General features: G+C 36.4%; 1 protein-coding gene across 6 annotated transcripts in view; it reads right to left on the bottom strand.

The window, feature by feature from the left end:
- Positions 1-18,667, bottom strand: part of ATR (ATR checkpoint kinase) — a 118,552-nt gene extending 99,885 nt beyond the window's left edge. For 3 of the 6 annotated variants that reach the window (XR_012497057.1, XR_012497058.1, XM_074334043.1), the window contains exons 1-14: positions 18,471-18,667; positions 13,582-13,673; positions 12,271-12,420; positions 9,974-10,851; positions 8,970-9,148; positions 8,176-8,367; positions 6,606-6,796; positions 6,001-6,153; positions 4,704-4,896; positions 4,220-4,482; positions 3,136-3,326; positions 2,952-3,052; positions 2,598-2,769; positions 1,789-1,959 (exon numbers count right to left, since the gene is read on the bottom strand). Coding sequence is in view for 4 of the 6 variants with exons in the window: in XM_074334043.1 (XP_074190144.1) it covers positions 1,789-1,959; positions 2,598-2,769; positions 2,952-3,052; positions 3,136-3,326; positions 4,220-4,482; positions 4,704-4,896; positions 6,001-6,153; positions 6,606-6,796; positions 8,176-8,367; positions 8,970-9,148; positions 9,974-10,851; positions 12,271-12,420; positions 13,582-13,673; positions 18,471-18,529 (2,985 nt within the window). In the remaining 2 variants the exon portion in view is untranslated. Of the gene's footprint in view, positions 1-1,788; positions 1,960-2,597; positions 2,770-2,951; positions 3,053-3,135; positions 3,327-4,219; positions 4,483-4,703; positions 4,897-6,000; positions 6,154-6,605; positions 6,797-8,175; positions 8,368-8,969; positions 9,149-9,973; positions 10,852-12,270; positions 12,421-13,581; positions 13,674-17,598; positions 17,618-18,470 lie in introns of those variants that run through there. The other 3 variants (XM_019753574.2, XM_074334028.1, XM_074334036.1) reach the window with 2 other exon arrangements.
- Positions 18,668-26,434: the final 7,767 nt, after the last annotated feature.

The raw sequence follows: 26,434 nt of genomic DNA, 5'->3' as shown, positions 1-26,434 counted from the left end.
TTGGAGGTATCAAGGTACCTAATGTCAAACTATACTACAAGGCTATAGGAGTCAAAATAACATAGTACTGGCCTGAAAACAGACACTTAGATCAATGGAATAGAATAGAGAGGCCAGAAATAAACCCATGCCTACATGGTCAACTAATCTGTGACAAAGGAGGCAAGAATTTACAATGGGGTACAGACAGACTATTCAATAATGGTGCTGGGAAACCTGGACAGATACATGCAAAAATGTGAAACTAGACCACCTTTTATACCACATACAGTAATAAACTCAAAATGAATTAAAGACTTAAGTGTAGGACCTGAAACCATAAAACTCCTAGAAGAAAACATAGGAAGTAAACTCTGTGACATCACTCTTAGTAATATTTTTACTGATATATCTCCTCACCCAAGGGAAACAAAAGAAAAAATAAACAAATGGGACTACATCAAACTAACGTAAGAAACCATCAGCAAAACAAAAAGATAACCTACTTAATGGGAGAAGATATTTTCCAATAATACATCTGATAAGAGGTTAATATGAAACATTTATGAAGAACTCATACAACAACAACAACAACAACAAAAATCCAATTAACAAATGGGCAAAGGGCCTGAATAGACATTTCTCCAAAGAGGACATACAAATGGCCAATAGACATATGAATAGACACTCAACATCACTAATCATCAGAGAAATGCAAATAAAAACCACAGTGAGACACCACCTCACTCCTGTCAGAATGGCTATCATCAATAAACCAACAAGCAAGTGTTGGCAAGTATGTAGAGAAAAGGGATCCCTCGTGCACTGTTGGTGGGATTGCAAATTAGTGCAACCACTATGGAAAACAGTATGGAGGGTCCTCAAAAAATTAAAAATAGAACAACCTTATGACCCAGCAATTCCACTTTTGGGTATTTATGCTAAGAAATCCAAAATACTAATTTGAAAAGATATATGCAGCCCTATGTTCACTGCAGCACTATGTGTAATAGCCACGATATGGAAGCATCCTAAGTGTCCATCAATACAAGACTGGGTAAAGAAGAGGTGGTACATATACATATGGTGGAATGTTACTTGGACACAAAAAATGATGAACTCTTAACCATTTGCGAAAAAATGGATGGACAAAGACGGTATCATACTAAACGAAAAAGTCACACCAAGACAAATACCATATGATTTCATTTATATGTGGCATCTAAAGAACAAAATAACTGAACAAACAAACTCATAGATACAGAGAACATTTTGATGGTTGCCAGTGGGAGAGCTGGGTGAAAAAGGTGAAGGAATTAAGAAGTACAGATTGGTAGTTATGAAATAGTCATGGGATGTAAACTACAGCATAGGGAATATAGTCAATAATATTGTAATAACTATGTATAGTACCACGTAGGTAGACTTATTGGGGGGATCACGTCACAAATTATATAAATGTCAAACTACTATGCTGTACAACTGAAACTAATATAAAATAATATTGAATGTCAACTGTGAAAAAAAAAGACTTAAGGGCTCAGTCAACTGAATAAACCAGTGTTAATCAATTAGCATTAACCTTTCAAAATAGCTAACCATACAGAGCAATGACTCAAATCAACATGAAATTAAATATTATAACATAGGTAACATTGTCCTATCAGTCAAAAGAAAACATAAATTTGAAAATCTAGGGTCTATACACTCCTCAATGTACCTGCCACATTTTCTTTTAAAAAATCTAGAACACACACAGAACATTAAATTGAAAAACCTCAATTAAGTCGACTATGCTATGCCACTTACAGTAAGGAAACGATTGAGATCAGGAAAGTCAAAAACATTGGCAATTTCAGACAAGGTATTTAAAGCCATTTCTCTCTGGTGAGCCACATCTTGTTTTCGCATCTCCGCACTGTGGCTTGGAGTACTAGGAAGTGCTGTCATCTGACTGGAGTGGAGGGATTCCACCAAAAACTGGAGCAAAATGATTTGTTACTTTTCACACAAGGAAGAAAATTTAACTAATACTTTTTAAGGTAACATAAACGACAGTATCAGATAGTATTAGAAACATATTACCTGAATTACCACTCATTTAATTTTTCCAACAACCTTAATGAAATGGGTTATGCATAATCTCCCTTTTACAGATAAACCAACCAGGCTTACTTAAGAAACTTGAATATCTTGCTTAGGATTATATCAACACAGGGCAAAGCCAGTATTTTAGTATATCCTAACTTTTCAGCCATGAATTGAATCAACCTTTTTTAAAACAAAGTGCCTTAGCCATAATATCAAGGCATAAAGGAGTTTATCATCACTAAAAGAATGGCTAAAAAGGAACGGTATCTCTTTTAGATTAACAATAGAGCATGACTATCCAATATATTATAAGATAGTTTTCCCATCTCCCATTTACAATCTACATCTTTAGTCCAAGACGCTAAAATATAAAACTGGCAAGATTTAGGTTCTCTTAAATAACCTGAATACATCATTTCTAAAAACTTATCTTTTAAGGCAAGAAAAATAAAACACATATATGTTCTTTTTTTAACTCTTACAAAGTACTGCTATTTTCCACAGTCGAGGGCAACGCTGACTCTCACCTGACAGATGGGCTTCTTGTACTGGCTGAAGAAGTTTTGCAGCTTAACGCTTTTAGCTGCAACCAGAGCCCTAATTTCTGTGTATGCTGCTCCAGAGACAGATGCTGACTTGGATAGTAAACAATGCAGTAAGTGCAAGAGTGCAAAAGGTACTAAATCTCCTTTTGCGGCCCTAAAATTAAAACAGAAAAGTTATCATCAGTGTCTCAGAAATAAATGGAAATCCACAAATAAATCCATGCTGATATCACATTTCTTTCTATAATATCACATCTCTCATATCACTATTTCAAACACGAGGCAAATAAGGAAACGGCCAAAACAAATAAAGTATATAAATGCTACAAAACATACCTTCCAATATCCCCTGTTGTAAGAATCAAAGTATCCTTCAACTCATTATTTCTTGAGATTTGAGCATGTGTATATGCCTCCTTCATTCTTAAGACAAAAAGCTAGAACAATAAAATTAATTAATTAGTTCAATTTTTCGGGCCAGGTTTATAAAAACACAAATATTTAAAAATAAAAACTCAACCTCTTTTATAAATCCATCTTCAGAGTCCAAGGATTCCAATATATGCTTGATATTTCCACTAAAAGCCACTCTAACATCCTTGTCTGGATCTTCCATTAAATTTAATAAAGTTCCAAGAACTGTTTTGACATCTGTTTCATCTTCTCTAAAATCAAGATGCTTACAAAGATGATATAGACTATCTATGAAAGCTAAAGGGAGAGAGCATGTAATACCCACTTTATCACATTAAATGTCAAAGTTTCACTGTAAAAATATTTTCAATAAATAATGTACTACATAGAATCCTAAGATTCCTTATAATGTAGTATTTAGTACTTAATTCCAAAATTTAGTATTTGTAGAGCACACAGAATTGTGGAGAATTAAAATGAACACTTATAATTCTAAATTTACTTTATACTTAATAAGTTATAAATAATTTAAATCTAAAATAAATTATAGACATTTTTTAAGTCATAAAATGACTAGTCATTTAGATTTTGTATGTAACCTAGATAGACTTAAAAAGCACATTTCACTAATCCGAAGAACTGTGAACTAAGGGCAATTTTAGCCTTACTATTAATCTCACATTAAAAGACTTAGGAAGACCTAGAAACTACCTATCACATACTGTTTTGAAAACTTGAGAACAAGTTACAACTTAGAACCCAAACAACCTTGTAATTGTGTAAAAATGTCATGGTCTCAACAAACCACTGGAAAGTGGTCAAGAAGATACAATCCATAGTCCTCAGCTGGGCCAAGTATCTAACTGTTTGAAGTTCTGAATGTCTGAGGCAGTGACAGGGGACACGTTAGGAAGGCCCTGGTTTCACTAGACAGGATACTGAACCTCAGAATATTGAATCAAAAATCAGGTGTGCCCCATTATGCTGTCAAACCACAAGAGCATTTTAAAAATACAAAAACTACTGCCCTGGGATACAGTCTAATACCAGACTTCCCTTTTATCAATAATTACATGAACATTGAGTCTATCAAGCAAGTCTAATTTTTTAAGGCTTCAGGCTAATTCTGTCATTGATTTTTAAAACAGAGCTTAAGAAGGTTTTAAAATATTAAATGATAAATCACTCACCAAGTTTCACTGGACTAGGTATTTTCTTTTCCAGTAGGAAAAGAAACGGCTTGCAAACAGAAGCTTTTAGTCGAGAAGATGAACATTCATATTGAGAAGTGACTTTTAGGCTCTTACAGAAAAGGTCCATATGTCCATGTTCAGAAAAAGGTTCTGTTAAAGAACTTGTCAAATAAAACATGCCATGAAGTGTACAGACAAGTTGACCAATTATAGAGGCAAATTCTTTCTTGACAATATCAGAATCATCTTTGACTTTATCTCTGGGGGGAAAAAGGTAATAAAACTTGCTTAATTTTGTGGTCTAAATATTAATTAATTAATTTGGGGCAAAAGTAGTGGTAAGACAAAGCCTAGGAAGAAAAAAATTTAAATTGTAAAACTAAAAGCAGTATTTGTTCTATATACCCAGCATTTAACATAAATTTACAAATATGATCTTCCCAATCAGGTTATATATTCAAATTAAAATATTCATACATACATAAGAATCTTGGGAACTCTGTGACAAGAATTCTGCTTCTGCAATAAGATAAAAAATCCATTAACACAGCTAGCTCGGATTACTTCATGGGAGCTCTGCAGGGCCCAGCTGTAAACTGCAGTTCTCCACTCAAGAAATATTCTTCTTGGCAACAGAGTCAGAAGAAACACACACCGTGACTGTGCCTGTGGTGCTGAAAAAGTAAGTCTATTAAATAAGGTTTCTAAGTGTTAATTTTATATACATATACATACATACACCCAGACACACACATTCATTCTTTGCTGTAAAGTCAAATAACATCTAAATATACCAACGGTGCCAAAAAAATGTATAAAAGTAGATAGGGTTTCCAGGCGGGAATTCCCACCCATTCTTAGGAACTTTTTCGTTTTCCTGTTCCCGAATCCCAAGAAAAGTTGGTCAGGAAATCGGGAAAATGGGCTCCTTGAACCCAGGTGGTTGGCAGTATCAGCCGTCACTTTGTGAAAATGATTCATCATGGAGAACAGAAAACAGTTTATATCTTGGGATTCGGGAAGGGGAAAGTGAAAAAATTTCCCTGAGAACAAGTGGGAATTCCCGCCTGGAAACCCTACAAGTGGACACTTTTGTCAACGTTGCTCAAGCAATAGTTCGCAGTAATCAGAAGTGTCTGGACACTGATGGGAACACCACTTTGAGCACCTCTTGTAATTGCAGAAGTCAAAAGTGACTTGTATTCATCATTTGTTATCGGTATATATTGAATATTATAATTTTAATACAGTTTTCCTTTCTTATAATACATTTTTTTGGCTGCATATACATTTTTTTGGCTGTATATGTATTTCATTTAAGTTCTCTTTTCAAAAATAAAGCATATGCACTTAAAAAGGTCGGTGCACATTATTACATAATCAGGAAAATGCAAATTGAAAATCACACCCATCAGATAACAAAAAAATGTGTTTTTAGATAATTACCTTGACATTTCTTTCTTTTTTTTAGATAGCAAAACTTTTAAACTATGACAATGCCAAGTGTTGGTGAGGATGTGAAACAATGGGAACTCCCATATTCTGCTAATAGGAATGTAAACTGGAATGACATTTTTGGAGAATAATGAGGCAGAACAGAGTTCAGGATGTGCAAATCCTACAATTTTTAACTTTTTTACATGTCTCTTTTTTGAATTATTAGAAATGTACCGCCTCTTCTAATTATTGAAAAAATTGAAATGATAAGTGTTAAAGTCCCATCTAGAGATGAGTTAAAACAAAACAAACCACACACACAGAATTTTGTGACCACTTACAGAAGCTATCCGAAATCCTCTGGCTTAATGTTAGAAGATTAGTGGCAAATGTGGTCAACTTTAAAGAATCATCATCAGAATGGGAATAAATCCATGGAAGTGAAAGCATTCCACATAAATCTTCCAGAATGTGATCTTCAAATGATGTTTTTACTACCGAAACACACAATAGGTGATTAATTCTCTTTTCCTTAATCATATTTACTTAATCATCAACTGGAGTTAGAACTAAGATTCAATGAACAGGTGTTCTTAACATAGAGATGAAGTTCTGAGGTCTGTGAACCCCCCAAACTTAAATGTTACTTCATAAAAATATGCATCTATGCATTTTTAAGGAAAAGGATCATAGCATTCTTTAGATTCTCAACTCAAAATTTTTAAAGTTATAAATAATTTCTATTGACTGAAAAAAAATAAATCAAAATATTACACAAATGAATTTGGAACTTGGAAATTACTGACAAGCGTAAGAGAACTGAAAGCAAGAAAATTTTTGTGCATTCCAAACACTTGTTCATTTAGGCCTTAGGCAAAAGAGAAAGCCTATTTCTATACTGATTATCTTTACAGGTTATTTTGATCTACTGCTTATTTATACTCACCTTGACTATAAATCAAAGCATCATATATTTTCATCACTTTATCAATAATTGCCTCCAGGTAAGGTTTCTGAACAGATTCTAACAAACTCCTACAGCTTGTAAGCACTTTTGTGTAAAAATCCAAAGACATCCAAGTTATCATTACTGAAGGTTTCTTCTTACATGGCTGTTGACAGTCCTTGAAATTATGGCTGCAGTCAATACATATTTTTAGAGACAGAATTAAAATTAATTTTGTTAGTCAAACCTAATATTGTAAGGCAAAAGAAACTGAGTACAAAACTAACCTATAACTTTAAACCAATTCAAAGTAAATATGCAAATCACTATGTCAGTATTATTTTAAATCTCTTTATGTCTGTCTAAATCACCCTTAGGATTTGATAATTCCAATTAATCTCATTTTTTTGTTTGTTTGTGCCGCCCCAAAGGGCAAACAGGTTTATTGGGGCTGCAGCCAGGCGATCAACGGTTGGATGTGGCCACATGCTCTAGCTAGAATATTTAAATGTGGCATTACCAGGCTTTAAAATGTCAGAAGATATGTCTGCATAATTATTAACTGGCTTAGTAAACGCTTTCTTACTAATAGGACATGGGTAGACCTCAGCTTAATTAGTTATTCCTTCAAATTTCTCAAATTCCAAATTTAATGCAATGTGAATTAATAGTTTCTTTAAAATCGCCTCCATAACTTTGTTTTGGCTAATTAAAAGAGTCAATCAGCAAATACAGAACAAATGATCACATAAAAAATTAACAAGGAGTGTTGGTCTATAATGTGGCACTAAAAATAAGACAAAATCTTTAGTGTTCACACATCTTGGGTCTTCTGATAAAATACTTAACCTATACTAAGAATGCTGAACCAAAAATATACCTCTAACAAGTACTAAATTCCTCCATCTTTTTTATCAGAGAATCCTTTTTATTTTATTTTTTTATTTTATTAAATTTATCAGGGTGACATTGGTTAATAAAATTACATAGGTTTCAAGTGTACAATTCTGTAATACATCATCTATACATCATATGATGTGTTCACCACCCACAGTCGTTCTCCGTCCGTCACTATATATTTGACCCCCTTTACCCTTTTCTACCTCCATCCCCCCCTTACCCACTCCCAGTTCCCTCTGGTAAGAACTATAAATTCCTACTCTTGTAATGAAAGGGAAATGTTCTTTTAATTAAATGTTTAACTAAAAGAACATTGGCTTTTGAGTTGTATAAAGCTGTGGTCTGGTAATTTCTAAAAATGTATGCCCAGAAAAGTTAGTTTAGGTTTCAGACAAAAAAGAACCTCAATTTCTCTGATCCTCGATTTCTAATTTGTAAACTGGACATAATAACACTTATCTCACAGAATTATTGTAAAAATTAAGTAAGTCATGGATAGTACTTATCCTGTACAGTTCCTAGCCTTTATAGCAGGTGCTCAATAAAAACATTTCTATTTCACCAAAAAGTTTGCGTTCTAAAGTCACACAAATGAATTGAATGAGGTCTCCTAAACAATAAATCCAAATTTATTGCAAGAAACCCACCCAGAAAATACAAGTTGCTTTACCAGTCCATGTTTTGGTGAGAACAATGAACAGTACACAGAGCAGTCAGTTGCAGGACAGCAGCGACTCCTTCTAAAGTCTCAGTAACAGGATTCTTTAGAGGACCGTATTCAAGGCAAATCTGAAGGGATTCAGCTTTCTGTTTCAGTGCACTCCATAATATGCTCTTTTTGTTCATATCCACATGCTTAATTCTGTAATTAATTACGATCACAGTATAAATATATTCATATTTAATATGTTTGGTTCAAATGTTAAAGTATTTAAAACAAAAGACAACATGTAATGTCAACTACTGAAATTTAAGATTTAAAACAACTTTCAGGGATGACTGAAATATGGGAATTCTTTGGCCACATTCCAAAAAAATATTTATTTGTTCACTTTTTTTTTTTTAAGGAGGATGCAGTTCACAGTGATCAGTGCGGGGATCAAACCGGCAGCCTTGGTGTTATTACCATCACACTCTAACCAACTGAGCTAACCTGCCACCCTGCTCACATTTTTTTAAATTGCTGATAGATGTATATAGCCTGAGATGTTTCATATATTAAAAAGTTAAATTAGACAGGCAAGTAAAGACCTTAAAAAGTTTTTTAAGTAACCATATTTATCCATGAAATCTTTCACATAAGCACTATTAAAATATTTTAAGCATTTCTTTGTCTACTTTTAGAAAGAACAAATGTTCTTTGTGTATTTAAGTCAAGGCACTAAACTAAAGGTGATTTTTTTTTTTTTTAAAGTAAATAAATTTTTACTAAATGACTAAACAAAAACTGAATGAAGGTCATACCCATCGGCCTGTTTTGGTGCTCTTCCGGAAGAGTTTAGTGATGAGGTGAGTCGAGGCCTTTTGGGTGATATTCCATCACTATTACTGCTGAGGTTTTCCTGTTTAATTTGGCACTGAACCTCCTCAATAATTTCCACACTTTCCATTTTTAAGACTGCATAAAGTGGGCCCAACAAATACTGAGAAAGCAAAAATAATTTCAAAAACTATCTCTAGAAAATGTTTATTATCCATAGACAGCAAAAATATATTAGGTATTAGTCATAAGTTTTCTAATAAGGTAAACTATTTTCAGAGTCTCATCAGGCAAAACAAAAACCTAAGTTAATTTATATTATTTCACAGTCTATCTATAGACATATATATAGTTCTATATCTAGAACTATGGTTCTATAGTCTTAGAAGATATAACAAATCCTTCTCCCTATAACCTGTTTTTCCTTGTCAAAATGCCACAAAATAATTCTATAAGGGAATTACTAACTTCTTTCATACTACAAATCCAGCAAGTCTTATAGATAAAATGAAATATTTAATCAAGTTACTGCATATCTGACTATTTCATTGTACTGCCCATCTCCCACAGTCCAAATAGGAAAAGAAGCATAACTGGCATGACTAGTATAATGTACCAATAGGTTTTCTAAAAGTGATTGATTATAACCCGTCAAAGATAAAATCTACGTGAGTGTTCAAAGTTTTTGCAATTAAGTTGATAACTGGCCCCTTTTTAATTAATAATGCAACAAACATGCTTACACTTCACAAATTCTACTGTAAATCATTCTACTCCTCTGGCAGTTCATTACCTTATTGAACAAATCCTTCTGAAATCAAAGTAAAAATCCATTAGAGGGAGCCAAAGTAGATGATGAAAATCATCCTGTTCTGAATGTACAGTATTATTAAAGATATTCTATTTTCTCATTGTTACATACATCTTGCATACAATTAAATTAGGGGGAAATCTATATACTTAACAAGTAACCTTAAAAATGACTTACCTCTGCATTTACCTGAACTCCAAGCACATCCACAAGAGCTCTACAAATATTTCTCACATAAACCTTCCTGACTTGTATAGCAGATTCATACCCAGCTGGCACGTATTTAAGGAAATACTGCAGTAAGTGGCACAAAGCTGCTTTTAGCAAATCAGACTTAAGCCGCATGAGCAAACTGTCTTCAAACATGACACAGAGTTTTTCTAGCAGCATATTTAAATAGACAGGTTCAATATTTCTATAAGCTTCTGCCTCAAAGGGGAAGAGTGTCTTTATCAGCTTTGACAATGGCTCTTCATAGAGTTTCAGTTCGTCAGCATCCATTTCTACAAGATGTTCTATTAATTCCAAAAATGACCTGAAGAAAGTGCTGGCTGGTTGTGCTGGTAGTCCTCCGAGTTCAAAGAGTTCAGTTAAAAGGCTAATTGCTAAGGATTTAATTTTTGGACTACCGTATTCCAACAAAACACAACCTATTCGCCAAAGTACGAGTTCTTGCCTTCTAAAAAACACAACTGCAATAATACGAATAAGAACTGTTAATAAAGTGACTTCAATATATTCTAAATTTTGCATGTTCATGAACTGCAAAGGAGCTGGTTGTAAATACCCCACATGTTCATCTAATTGACTTAAAAATCGGCTAACTACCACGGGCCATTCCACAAGATGTCCCACTGCATTTCTTCTGTGGAAAGAAATCAAGTCTTCAAAAAGATGTAATAATTCCTTTGTCAGTACTCCAAAAATAGCAGGACTTTTGCTTTTAAAGAGAAACAATAATGAGCAGATAACTTCACAAATTTTCTTGTGCAACACATGACAGGATGGAGTGGCTGCAATCCGCAGAAGTCTTGTTATGATCCAATTACTGAAATCTTTGAAATAAACAAACAAAAATGTACTAATTAATTTGCTAAATGCTTGATGATCTATTTTTTAAGTATAAACTTCACTAACAAAATAGTCTAAAACATTCTCTATAACAATGGAAATATAGTAATTTAGAATACCAATTTTGGAGTTCAACAGACAAGGTCCTAGCTTTCCACTTATTAGCTGCGTGAATTTTTGTTTCTCTGAACCTCTGTAACTTCAACTATGAAAGGGGAATAATGACATTTACTTTATCAGTTACCAAGATGATCAAGTAAGATAATATATGTGAAATTGTCAGCATAATGCCTGAAGTTAAATAAACGTTCAATAAATGGTAGTTATTATTATCACCACCCCTTCAACAAGTATTTTATTGAGTGGCAACTTTGTCCCAAGTGCACAAGAACAAATCATAGTCCTGTCCTCATAAATCCTATATTAAAGTTTCTTAAACTTGTTGACAGAAACTAAGGATATATTTTATAACATGACCCAGTATATATATACATATTTATTCAAATATATGAAACAAAAGTTTCATGAAACAGTATTTATTCTTAAGTGCAGTGTATTATGATACTTTCTAGACATTTTATTGTTTAAAAAACAGTGTGTTAAAGAATACAGACAACAGGTATTTATAAAAGAGTTTAAAAACCACTATGATAGAAGAAATGCAAAACACTCTGTACTAACAGAACATTAAGAAGCAATCAAGCCAGTCCTAAGGCATGTAGTCAGGAGCAGTGATAAGACTTTGGGGGACATGCTATCAAAAATGAGTCTTGAAAGTCAAGCAAAGAAGTTCAAAATACTCTGTGAATTGTACATAAAAAGAAGATATTTGCTTTACATCTCTTTAGGAGGAGGCCAAAAAAGGGACAAAAGTAGTGGGAACAATAAGCATAAAGCCTAGAAAAAAGTCAACCTCTAGAACAGGAGTCAGCGAACTCATTCTTAAAAGACCAGATAGGTAATATTTTAGGTTTGAGGGCCATCAGGTCTCCACGTCAACTACTCAATGTTGCCTATGCAGTGGTTACAAATAATAAGTAAATGAATGACCATGGCTGTATTACAATAAAACTTTGTTTACAAAAACAGGCAGCCAGCCTGTGGGCCATAGTTTGCTGATGCCTGATCTAGAAGGAAAAGATTACCAAAACCAGAAAAAAGACAGTTGCTCAAGTATTCAATGGAAAATAAACAAATCTGATTAACTTCTATTCCATTCTGGGTATCTAGCTCATGACACAAGAAAACAATAAGGATACATGAAATAAAACTACCATTACCATTTTGCTCCCTCAATTTATAACAAATTTGACCAAAATGTCTATTAATGTACATATTATATTTCAGAAGAGGTAGATTTCATAAAACAGATTGCAAATGAATGTACAAATAGCAGGACTTACCAATACAACTGCCTTTGGCCTCATTTTGCCCATGGCTTCCATTCACATTTACAAACATAAGTGGGGAGGACTTCATGATGTGCTGGATGAAATCAAGCAGCATCACAGAGGTTGGCTGAGAGTCAGTTTTCTTTACAAGTTCTAGAGCAACTTAAAAATAAAAGATTCATTTTAAAGTGTTGTGACAAATTAGACAGTTCTTTTGTTAAGAAACTAGACTTTGGTGACCATAATTATGTCTAGCTTATGCTAAATTGATGGGACTAAACACTACAATCCTACCTTTCTAATGTTAAATGTTTAATAATCATGCTCATTCATCTATTACGCATACATTCACCAAACATGTACTATAGGCCTATAGTATGCCTGGCACTGTGCTAAATGTGAGAATTTAAAAAAAACAAAAACTCACAAACAGGTGAGTGTCAGGCAAATAAAGTAATAATTACACTAATTACACTAATCCAGAATAGAGGAATAATACTAATAATAGAGGAATAACACTAATAATTACACTAATCCAGAATAGAGGAAACAAGTGTGTGGGAAGATGTGAAGGAGTTGATTCCTAGATGATGAAGAGTGTGTAAAGCAGTGAGGAGAAGGGCTAGCGGTCTAAACAGAAGGAGCACCATATGAAAACACATCTTCCAAGTATTCAGTAGTTGTTATTTTTCAGCAACTCATAATTTTATTGACTGATAAAAGAGGGTAAATAAATATCACAAGTCATAAAATCTGTGCCAAATTTGGAATCAAATTTATACACCATAAGCCACATGGCACTCTGTATTACTCCTTCAATGTAATTTTAACAGGTATGGTAACAATATGGTAGCCAGACAGATGGGAGACCATCTTGCCAAGTTTGTAATTTCTTTTAGATTGCTACATACAGGAAACACAAACAGGAGTTGATTCAACAACTCACAAAGTCACCAACTCTTATTTAAAGAGTTTTTTATGGCATTTGCCTTTTCTCAACCACTGACACAAGACCTAGCTAAAATGGAGTCTACATCATTGGAAATAGCCAAATATTTTTTATCTATAATAATACCTTATATCAAAGAACTCATAGTAAACAGCAGAAATCTACATAACAAATAGGAAAACAGAATTACTTTAAAAGCCGAATGCACATTGTGTAACAAATAATACTTTCTGTAACTTTCTTGAAAACAGTTAACTGTCATAAAAACTAACTCTATAAAAACTACAGGAGAAAAATGCTTGCATAATGTCGTATATACGAAAAAGAAAACAATTTAATTTATAAAGCTTATATAAGAAGTAATTATTTCTTACCAACATTTACATCTGTAAGTATTCGGTCAATAAACTGACACAGAATTTGTCTTGGCTTCTGTACAACTATATTATATTCCTCTGGACTGGCACTAAAATATAAATAAAAAGTGTTTAACCCTTAAAGGGAATCACAAGTTCATTTGTAAAAAAACTCGCTAAAGTTGAATGATCAAATGTTTTTAGTTTTAACATTCACAGTATTTTTCTACTTAAACATGAAAAGAGGGGGTGGCCGGTTAGCTCAAGTTGGTTGGAGCTTGGTGCTGATGGCACCAAGGTCGCCGGCTCGATCTGGGCATGGGCCACCGTAAGCTGCGCCCTCCTTAAATAAATAAATAAATGTAAATAAATAGATAAATAAAAATTTAAAGAAAATCTAAATACCAGTGTTACCAATTTACAAGGGAAAGAAAGAACATGCTAAATGATACTACAGGCATCCAATCTGCAAAACCTAGACCTGCCCTGACCAATATGGTAGCCAGTAGCCACACGCAGTAAGTATTGAGCACCTGAACTGTGGTTAGTCCACATTGAAAAGTACTATAAATATAAAATACACACTGGATTTTGAATATTCAGTACAAAAAGTATCTCATTATTTTATGTTAATTACATGTTGAAATGTTACCTGGGTATATTATTTAGTTAAATAAAATATTAAAAATTAATTTCACATATTTCATTTGACTAAACTTTTGGCTGATGAGCACACAATGCAATGTACAGATGACATATTACACACTTGAAACTTGAAACATGTTTTTTAAGTCTAAAATTACAAGGTAACATGAATTGTTTTACACAAAGTCAAGAGATTTTTTTCATAAACCAAATGTAATTTGGCAAGTGTCAGTAAGAATGTGAATGAAGAGGTGCCTGGGGAGAGGAACCAGGATTGTGGGTGGTAGACTGTTTCCCATAAAGTTTAATTTTGTATAAAGATAATGCATTCATGTGTTATTTGTGTAATTTTTTAAAATCAGTTTTTTAAAAAGGTGAATTGATTATTATTCATTAAATGTACTATCAAAATAAACTCATGGGATAATGAGCATTTTTATTTTGCAACATCTGAGTTTTGGAACTGAACTGAAAGGATGTACTTTTTGAAAAGTATACTGTAATATTTGAGTGGATATTTAAGTATTACATGAAACATTGATACATTTAGCAAACAAGATACCCTGCACCTGCCAGAAAAGTAGTTGTAAATTAAAGGACAAATCATTTTAACACAGCATGGTTAAGTATTAATAGAGCCAAGATTGAAAACAAGAGAACTCAGCCCTGAGCAGGGCCTATGAGTCAAGGCTCCCTGGAGGAGGTGATACAAAAAGCTGAGCCCTAAGGAGCTTGCCTGATAAAACAAGGGAAGGAAGGAGGTATTCCAAGTGGCGGAAACAAAGGCTCAGGAACAAGAACATAGGCTGCTCAAAAACTCTAAGTGGCTCTATATGGCTAAAGAAGAGAGAGACAGTAACTGGAGATGAAGCTGAAGAGGGAAGATAAGGTCAAAGGATGAAATAAGGGGTTTGGATTTTGTACTGAAGGCAGTAAGACATTGAAGTGTTCTAAGAAGAGGCAGGAAGGTTAAACGTGTTTTTAAAACATGAATTGTGTTATTTCTCTGTTTAAAACATTCCAATGGCTTCCCACTGAATTTAAAAAATCCAACTCCTTATCCTGGCCTGTAAGGTTTTAAAGGATCTGGCCCTTCTGCTCTTCCATCCTTAACTAACACCACTTCCCTCTACTCTATGTTCCAGCCTTCTTCCTATTCTTTAACAACTAGAATCACTCCTACGTAGGGGCCTTTGTACATCCTATTCCATCTAAGACACTTCTCCCAGTTTCACATGACTGGCTTCCTCTTACCATCCAAATCTCCTCTAGTGGTGACTATTGCTGCTTCCCAGACCCTTTATCTCCCTCCCTGTTTTATATTTTAATAATAACTGTCACTATCAGAAAATATCTTGTGATTACAAAGTAATTTTAAACAGGAAGGTCAGAGAAGGCTCCTCTGAAATGAGATCTTAATGGAACCAACCAGTGTTCAGAGAGAAGAGTGCAAAGGACTGAAGGCAGGAAGGACCTTGGTGTATATGAAAAACAGACCAATATTATTGGAATACAGTGAGCAGATTATGCAGGCATTTAGAGGCCTTGGTAAGGAGTTTGGATTTTATTCTAAGTGTGCTAGAAAGCCAAAGGAAGATTTTAAGCAGAGAAGTAATGCTATATAATCTACAATACGATTTGTAGTTATAAAAGTCACTTTGATTGCTGAATAGGAAATCCATTGTAAATGAGTAAAAACGGAAATGGAGAGAAACTGAGAGGTTACTGTAATAGTCTAGATAAGAAATTATGATGGTAGCCGTGGAGATGGTGAGAAGTGTATTTCAAAGGCAGTATTGACAGATTTGCTGGTGGATTATTAAGGGATTAGGGAAAAAATCAAGGCTAACTCCCTGGCTTTTGGTTGGTACATTTATAATACCCTGGAAAAGGAACAGGTTAAAGGACAGTAAATTATAAGGTCTGCTTTGGATATGTTAATTTTCATTTCTGGGTGTAGATGTTGAGTAAGCAACCTAATTCATATTTCTGGGCTAGAGATATGTTTGGGAGTTATCAGCATATAGATAATATGTAAAGTCATGGGACTAGATAACGCAACTTAGGAAGAGAATGGAGATGAAAAAAGAACCAAGGACATAGCCAAAAACACATAGGGAGCCAGGAATGATTCCTGGATTTCTGGTTTGGAAAAATGAGTGAATGGCATCATTTACTGAAATATCCCTACCTCAGTGAATGAGAGGAATTAAAAAAAAAATCTTGAGCAGGTTGGAATATGTAGAGAATTTGTATTGGATATGTTAAGTCTTAACTGCATATGGGACACCTAGGTAAAACTGCCGTTATCCAGCAGTACATATAATTCTTTTGGAGATAGATACGATTTGGTGAAACACATCTGGAGTCATCAAATAGCAGACAGTAACTGAAGGCAAGACAGCAAATGAGATCACCCAGAAAGACTATGCTAAGTAAAGAATGCTAACAACAACAAAAAAGTAGAACAAAATTTATCCCTGAGAGATAGAGGTAGAGCGCCACACATTAGAACTGCGACATCTCATTTTTTTTCCTCATAAATCTAATTGCCACAATTAAAGAAAAACAAATATGAGAGAAAATGCCTTGATGTCTTCAATCTGAAACACAGCTCTGATAACTGCTGTCTCTTTGCCTTTGTTTCTTCAACTTCTGTGACTCAGTTTCTTACTAGTGATAATATTTGTCATGTTCTATATCATGGAGATACTGTAAGACTGAATAAGCTTGAATGAAGCAGTTGCAATGAAAAAGTCATGACAATTAAAAACTACCATTATACAATTCTCTGTGGGTCAGTTTTTCAATTCATTCGCAGAATTACAAATGAATGAAATGAAAGATAACATAGGAGTAAGCTCTGTTGACGAAAGAGACTATAAATAAATCTAAGATACTATTTTTATTAACAAGTCTCATAGAGGAAGAGCAAAGAGGGAAGAAAAAAGTATTAATAAGCTAATTCTCCATTAAAGCAAGATGGGGGAAGCAAACTGAGCCTGAAAGATGAAATCTGTACATCAACTTCCTGAAATGAGCACCTGTATTCAGCTTTTTAGAAAAGTAGACCTTACTTTACAAAATATTAATACAAAATGTTTCCATCTAATGCAAAGTGAAAACAACACACACAAAAACAGTTTTAAGACAAGTATGGTCCCTTCATTTATCCTCTTATTTATGTAATGAAGGAAGACTAACATCCTTGTATGGCCAACAAGTGGAGATAAACACAACTGCGCAGCAAAAAAGAAAAGGAAATTAAGTATATGGTGGGCTTAATGTTAGTTTTGACTTTGTGTGCTAAGTTGTCAAACAGTTTAAGAAATTGGGAGGTAATTATTCCAACTGACAGTTCAACTGCAATAGTAGTACAAGCCCACTTACTTCTTGTTTGCAGAGGGTTACAATTTTTAAAAAACGAAACAAACACAGATAAACCCTGCCTTCTAGTCTTTAGGCCTGGTTGTGGGGGGGCTGTGTGTGTTGAAGGGAGGTGGCACCCATCAACATCTGTCCCTTCTCATAGGGTAGGATACTGGTTTACATGATTTTACTCCTGAGTTTTCAGAAAACAAGCTTCTGCAAATAAAACAATATTAAATTATCCTCATGTTTTGGCAACATTCTGTGCATATTTATATTTTGTGAACGTTATGGCCTCTCCCTGGAATTTCTGACTAAAATAACGGATTGAAGATTGCAAGAGGTCCTATCTTCAGAGTGGCCTATGGTTTCACTTCGAAGATAGAAGCTGCCTTTTCTAATTGGCCTTCCTTGCACAAAACCAGAACTAGTGATTTTCCTGCCATGTGCAGTTCTGGATCAAAACGTGGAGCTAAAAACCCAATTCGTCCACAACTGATCATAAATTGAAACTGGGAGAAGTCCATGGGTCAAGTCTCTCATGTACGGCAAGAGGTTTTCGAGAAGCAAATAAGTGCAACAAAGTGACGAGAAGTGGCCCTGCCTCCAGCTGCAGAGAGCACCCAAGTGGGGACGAGCTCCCGGGCACCGCTGAGGTAAAGCGGAGCCCGCAGGCGTTTCCCTCTCGGACTGTTCCCGCAGGTCTGCAGCGACGCCCTGACCACCTCTCTGAGGCAGAAGCGCTGGTCAGCCCCGGAGCACCACCACAAGAGTCGCGGCCGGGATTCAGGGGATCCGAGCCGGGACGCGAGCGGTCGGGGAGAGCACGTGAGACGCCAGCCGGACCTAGCGGAGGAGGCCGCGGGGCCCATGACGGCCGGGCCTGGCCCTACCTGCCCAGCTCTCGCAGGGCGGGAATCATAGACGCCAGCTCCAAACCATGCTCGCCCATGCTGAGGATGCGCTGCGCTCGCCGGCGTCGCAGAGGCGGGCTCCCGGCGTCTCCACAGCTTTGGAAACGCGCGGCGCCCGACGGGTCCTCACGGCGCCCAAAACTCCTCCCGGAAGCCGCGGTTGCCCCGCGTGCTTGGCCTTCTTCCTGTTCTGCGCAGGGGCTGGGGGAGGTCCGGAGGCCCCGAGTGGGCGGGGCCAAAAGGCGGGGCCCGCGCCTGCCCAGTCGCCCCCGGCGGGTTCTCGCTGAGCCCGGAATGCCCCGCGCGAGATTCGCGGAGAGTTTGGGGGCTTAGCGGCCATGCCTGGGAGGCTCAGCAAAGTAAACCACCGGATCTAAGGAGCAGAGGGGCCTGAAGGGCACCAGGCCAGACTGCCTCGTATCGCAGATGTGAAAACTGAGGCACTTAAGCGAGTAAAGGCTAGATCTCCCCAAGGCTCCCCACGGCGTAACGACCTCAGGTCCTCTGTTGCCTACCACTCTTGACATCCTTTCTGAGAAATACGGTGCAAGAGGTGGGCTTCTCTCTCTCCTTTCTGTTTCAGCAGTTTTTTTAAACTCAAGTCTTCTTAGGTTTCCTTGAGTATTCTCCCAACCTTTCGTATTTAAAAAGGGGGCTGAATTATATTTATATGTGTCTCATCAAAGCAGCAGCAGTACTGTGTGTCACTGTTATGGGCATCTACTACATATGATTTAATTTTTAAATTAATGGATTCTGGTTGTAGACATTTTCTGGCTCGACCTAATTTGTTTATTCTAAAGGTGGCCATCATAAGAGACTGAACATGTCAAAATTAGGTATTTAATCAGGCAAAGCAATGCAGTGTGCTTACATTTGTTCTTTAGCACTTAATGATAATGGTTGATACAGTATTTTTTAAAAAATCAAAGGGATGGAATGACAGCCATATATGCTCCTGCTTGGGGGATTTTGCATTTGTTGTACCCTTAGCCTTGACGTTGACCACACTTCTCTCATCACCCCTCTTCAAGTATTTGCTGAAACGTCACCAGAGAGCATCATATAGACTACACACTTAAACTCACACTTTTCCCCCCTCCATCCTGCTTTAGTTTTCTTCATAACACTTAAAACCAAATGATACATTACATACTATTTTATTGACTATCTCCTCCAATTAGAACATGGGCTCCTTGAGAGCAGAATCCTGTCTGTTTTATTCACTGCTTAGATGCCCAAGACCTAACACAGTGCCTGGCACATACTTGGTATTCTGTGAATATTTGTTAACTAGTTGAATGATAAAGTGGAAAGAAGATGGGGTTAGGAGTTAGAGGCCCTGCACAAGTTCTCATTACATCTTTTAGAACCTGTATTACCTAAAGTTACTTAACCTGTCTGTACTTCAATTTTTCATCTATAAAATGAGATTAATAATAGCTACCTCAAAATTAAGGTAAAGGTTAAGTAAGGGGTGGTAGAGTCATACACTGGAATACCATTTTTAGTCAAAATGAAGTATGCAACACATGCTAACAAAGATAAATCCTGAAAATGATGTCAAGAGATAAAAGCAAATCGCAAAGGAATACATAATAACATTATATCACTTACATACCATTTTTAAACCACAAAATAAGACTTTGTGTGAGTTAAGTATAAATACATAGATGATGAAAGATTAAACACATGGTTGGGAAGGATATACATCAACTCCAGGAGAGTTGCACCTCTGGAGAATGTAAAAAGGAGATGAAATTATAAGGCTTCAGCATATCTGTAAGGGTTTTCTTTTAACAGGATCTGATTAATCATGACAAATTAAACATTTGTTATATTTAGATGGAGGTTATATAACTTTGTATCTCAAAATGTATAAACAAATACATATACTTTTTAAAGATTAAATTAGATAACCCATATGAAAACCAGTTTATAACTAAAAAGTAATAAATGTTGGGTATTATTTTTGGATCATATGAAGAAAGATTATAAAAATTACAACATTACATGGAAGGCAGTAGCTGAATAGCATTGTAATTCTAAAAGGCAGTGTAAACCCCCAAGCATTAGAAACAGCTTTAGGAATCCAATTTAATTCAAAAAGTTATTTTGTGCAAGATACTGTGTTAGGTACTTCTGCGACATAAAGATGAGGAAGATAAAGTCAGTTTCAAGTATGTACAATCTGTGGATGTAATAACCCAGAAAAATAAATGCAAAGCAAAATCTGATGGATGCCATAAGGAGATATAAATAGCATGTGTTGGGAAAATAGAGGAGGGAGAGACCGTATCTACTCCAGTGGAGAGGAGGTATATCGGGAAAGGGCTCAAGGAGAATGTGGCACCATATGCTAGACGAGATGAGCAAGATTTTAAGAGACAAAGATTGGAGAAGAGGCATATATTCTAGCTAGAGGCAAATATCTGAACAAAACGCATACTGAAGGAGAGATGAGTGGTTCATTTTGGCTGATGTCAGGGAAAAGTAGCCTTAGACACTGGTACAGACCTCAGTAAGCAATGGAGAGGCACTGGGAGATCTTATATAAAGAGTGACCCAGTCAAAGCTACACTCAAATCTAGCAAGAGGGTACAGGACAGAATAAAAGGGGGGTAGTAGGTCATTTAAAGAAATAAAACTTCTAAGCAATATATCAATAAATGAGCAGTTGATGTCATTCCAGGCAGACATCCTTTCTCCAGTTACCTATATATTTCTCAACTCTACCAAACTTTTTGAGTTTTTCATACAGCTGATTCTATTTCCTCATCTCCCACTCAGTCTCAATCCTACATACAATGCTCTTTGTCCTGCCCGCCCCCTCTTAAATGCCTCTCACCAATGACACCAGTGGTTTTCATATGGCTGAATCCAAAAAAGCTGTTGATCAGCTCTTCTTTTCCTGACCTCCTAGCAGCATTTGACAACATAGACTAATGCTTGCTCATTGTAACACTTGCTTCTTTTGGCCTCCATGACTTACTCTCTTATTAGCAACACTTCCTTTGCCATCCCATTAACTGTTGGTATTCCTCAGGGTTCTAACTTAGCTTCCTAATTTAGAAGAGTGACCACATTCACTCTTAAGGCTTCAGTTAACTTTCTGCCTGCTGACCACTCCCAAATTCTTTGCTGAGATTTCTCTCTGAGCTTTATATTTCATACGTCTACCTTCCTATTGAATTTTTGCCCTTGAATTATTCCCAGGCACTTTAATTTTGTTTAACTTTTTATTATGGAAAGTTTCAAATATACGCAAAAGTAAGAGAAAATAGAATAAAGAATCCCCTTATGCCCATCACCCAACTTCAGCAATTATCAGCACATGGCCAGTGTTTGTTTCATCTATAACCCCCCTTCCCATTTCCCTTCTCCCTAATTGGATTGTTTTAAAGAAAATCCCAGACATCATATCAATTTATCTGTACTTATTTCAGTTTGTATCTCTTAAAGATAAGGACTCAATTCTATCTTCTAAATATCAAACCTATCCACTTCCCTCCAAATCTCATTACTATCATTCTGGTTTCAGACCATCACTGTCTCTTGCCTAAATTACTTCAGTAGTGTTTTAGCTTGCCTTTCTTCCTTTAGGCGTGTTTTCCCTCCAATCCATTCTCTACACTGGAAGTCTCCCAACTTTTTTTTTTTTTTTAACTTTTATTGGGGAATATTGGGGAATAGTGTGTTTCTCCAGGGCCCATCAGCTCCAAGTTGTTGTCCTTCAATCTAGTTGCAGAGGGTGCAGCTCAGCTCCAAGTCCAGCACCGTTTTCAATCTTTAGTTGCAGGGGGTGCAGCCCACCATCCCATGTGGGAATTGAACAGGCAACCCTGTTGTTGAGAGCTTGCACTATAACCAACTGAGCCATCCGGCCGCTCCTCCAGAAGCTCAGCGGCAGCTCATTGTCTTCAATCTAGTTGTGGAGGGCACAGTTCAGTGGCCCATGTGGGAATAGAACCAGCAACCCTGTTGTTCAGAGCTCGTGCTCTGACCAATTGAGCCATCTGGCAGCCCCCTAACCTTTTTGATTGTTCAACAATATTGAAATCTTAAAAATATGTACCCTAATATGTGCATATTTATTTATTAACCACATATATTTAGTACTATATTCTAATAACATAAAATCATGATAATGTAAATTTGGACATAACACAACTGTTGATTTGTTCCTGTTTTCCTCTCACCTCCCCTTTCATCTTTTGCGGGGCAGGGATTGAAGTGTGGGGGGAGAGTGAGGCAGGAAGCAGATAGACTGAGGTGGGTCCCAGTGTGCTTGGGATCTTGGTGTTTCCTATGCCCAGTGTCCCATATCAATTCGACAAATGGGCATAAACCTATGTCCTCCTGGACGTTTCATATAGCCTGTATATAGAATTGTCCCCACTGATGATTAAACTAGGGTTGGAATGACCACGAGGTGGCACTACAACTCAAATGAGACCAAGATCACCTGGTTCTCAGATGCCCAAACTCTTGGCTGCCTAATTGTGTAACTTCATAATGCATTGGATTTTTCTTACTCCATTTGTGGTATTCTTTCAAAATTTTACTATATAATTAATATCATAAAGTATACACTAAAATAGCTTTAAAAAATGAGATAAAAAATAAAATATTACATACAAGTTCATTTCCAGACTTGAATGGACTTCAATATACACCTCCTTGGTACACTCAATGATTTGCATTTTAAATAATTTTTAATAATTTTAATTTTAAACAATTTTTAAAAGTATTATTATTTAATATTTTTTGCATTTTTAATAATTTTAAAGAGTTTGCTCCTAGGCAATGCTGATGTTATTTGGAATTGTTCTATACAGCAGACAGAACCTTTTCAAAACCCAACTATGATTATTATGACATTCCCCTGCCTTAGTAACTTGACTATGTATTGAATATTGTCAGGCAGATTAATGGGTAAAAAAAAGCACACATCTTTTGTTCATTTCAATTGGATAAAGCCTCACAAGAGACAAATATAACCACAGGGCAACATTCTGAAACTTAAAGCAGAATCAGTGATCCTGTGTAGCCAAACTGCACAAATGCGCTTGTCCCATTTAGTAGAAATACTAAAAAAAAAAACCATTCCAAAACATCTAGTTCTCATAATATTTAAGGAAATTAAAAGTAAAGCTATTTGTCCTCCTATCCCTGGGGCAGTTTCACATCTATGGAGGCTGTTACAGAACTAGGACTGCACTGCATTTGGAGAGGAATCAGAGATAAGGACATGCACTACTTTCCCATATGTTCAGGAAATGTCATCTATCTCAGTAATGAATGTTTGTCATTTATGTTGCTAAGGTCTGAGTATGGCCCAAGGAGTACATCAAATTTGTTCGAATAGTAATGATTACTCGCATTAGCAATCATTATTTTTCCTTTCCTGAAAATATTTTTATCTGTTTCATCTACTGTTATCCTCCCAGTAGCTCTGTAATATAAATTAAGGTCGGGAAGAGAGGTTCTGAGTTCTCAAACTTGAGTGTGTGTCAGAATCACCTGGAGGGCTTAGTAAAATAGATTACTGAGCTTCTTGTCCCAGAGATTCTAATTTAATGGGTCTGAAAGGGAACTCAGTAATTTGCATTTTTAACCAGTTCCTAAGTAATGCTGATGTTACTTGTCCACGGACCACACTTTGAGTTAATATGTTTTAGAACAGAGGTTCTTAACCTTAGCTACACACTGAAATTAGGTGGGTGGGAAGCTTTTAAATCCCAGAGATTTTGATTTGATTGATTTGGGGGTAAGGCACATACATATTTATATGCATTTCTCTACCCACAAGCTCAAGTGTCTACTTATATGTGTATTAATCATTTGGATTTCTTTTTCTGTAAACTACCTATTCAGTACTTTATCAGTTTTAATTTGGTTGTATCTTTTTACTGAATTATAGGGACATTTTAATATGTTATGGATAGAAACCATTTTCTAATTTATATTATGAATATTTATAATTGGAATATTTTCTCTTAGTCGGTCACTTGGCTCTTGTCCCACAGAAATATTAATTTTTATTATATCAAACCCATCTATCTTTTCCTTATGGCTTCTGGGTTTTGAGTCTTGCTTAGGAAGTTAACCCCAAGGTGGTCTAAAGTGTTCTTTTGGGGCCGACTGGTGGCCCAGTTGGTTAGAGCGCAGGCTCTGGGCAACAGGGTTGCTGGTACGATTACCGCATGGGCTAGTGAGCTGCTCCCTCCACAACTAGAATGAAGTCATTGAGCTGCCACTGAGCTCCCGAATGGCCAGATGGCTCAGTTGGTTGGAGCACGGACTCTCAACAACAAGGTTGCCGGTTCGACTCCCGCAAGGGATGGTGGGCTGTGCCTCCTGAAACTAACAACAGCAACTAGACCTGGAACTGAGCTGCGCTCTCCACAGCTAAGATTGAAAGGACAACTACTTGACTTGGATGGAGCTGATGAGAGTCCTGGAAAAAACACACCACTGTTCCCCAATTAAAAAAAAAACACAACAGAAAACAAAACAACAACAAAAATCCAGCTTACTAATAATAAATAAATCAAATAAGTAAAGTGTTCTTCTGGCTCTCTCTCACCTCAGCTGTCCCCGTTCTCTTCCCTGAGAACGTATCACTAATACTGGGGACCTAGGCTTCTCTCTCTTTCTCTCTCCCTCTCCCCAACCTCTTCCTTGACAACATATCACTAACAAACCCTGCTTGCATATTAATCAGCTTGCTGACCTTTGATTCTTCACTGCGTCGGCAAGAAGAACCGAGACTCCCATAACATTTTGGTGCCGTGACTCGGATTGTACCCTTTTCGTCTCCAGCCATTTGTAACACAAGGCTACAAAGCTACAAGTGATTGTCAAGAACGACTATCGACCCCTGGGACCCCGAGCTCCAGACACTTATCATGGGCCAATGGATGGAAACTTCCCTCTGCCTTCTCCAATCAATAGTTAGCAAGCAGATGGAACCCAAAGATGTCTCAACGTCCCTTTACAGCAGGAAGCAGCCAGAGCAGTCATCACCCCAAAATCCCTAAAGATTTGGGTTCCTAATGAAACAGGGCCTGGTTGGTACTTACATAGTAGAGGCCTCTCCACATTGCTGCCCTCACTTTTTCTTGACCTACCTATAGCTTAACAATAGATCATCCCCCTGCGGCTTGAGCTTGAAATGTCCCCTGTCCCATCCAGTTCCTTGTTTTAGAAAATTACCCTGAAATTTTTGACTAATGCTCTTAGGCTTATTGATCATATTCTCAATGGTCTATCAGGCTAATCCCATCATTGTTCCTGGATTGCTGACTCCATAGAATCACGTGGCATAGAATCCACCATACAATCAGAGAAGGCTCCATGAAGACCCCTGGAGCCCTCACGTAGTCTCTGGAGGAACACCCAGATTTTCCCTTAAAAACCCCAAGCTGTCACTAATCATTAGAGAAATGCAAATAAAAACCACAAGGAGATACCACCTCACCCAAATCAGAATAGCTATCATCAATAAATCAACAAACAACAAGTGCTGGCGAGGATGTGGGGAAAAGGGATCGTCGTGCACTGTTGGTGGGATTGCAGACTGGTGTAGGCACTATGGAAAACAGTATGGAGGTTCCTCAAAAAACTGGAAATCGAACTACCTTATGACCCAGCAATTCCACTCCTAGGTATCTATCCAGAGAAATCCAAGATGCTAATTTGAAAAAATTTATGCACCCCTATGTTTATTTCAGCGCTATTTACAATAGCCAAGACTTGGAAACAACCGAAATGCCCGTCAGTAGATGACTGGATTAAGAAACTGTGGTACATTTATACAATGGAGTATTACTCGGCCATAAAGAAGAATGAAATCTTACCATTTGCAATGATATGGGTGGACCTAGAGAACGTTATGCTAAGTGAAATAGTTCGTTGGAGAAAGACAAATACCATGTGAT

Source organism: Rhinolophus sinicus, linkage group LG01, assembly GCF_036562045.2.
Source record: "Rhinolophus sinicus isolate RSC01 linkage group LG01, ASM3656204v1, whole genome shotgun sequence".
NCBI classification, from domain to species: domain Eukaryota; kingdom Metazoa; phylum Chordata; class Mammalia; order Chiroptera; family Rhinolophidae; genus Rhinolophus; species Rhinolophus sinicus.
The sequence above is the reverse complement of the archived record's forward strand: the minus strand, read 5'-3'. Positions and strand labels throughout refer to the sequence as shown.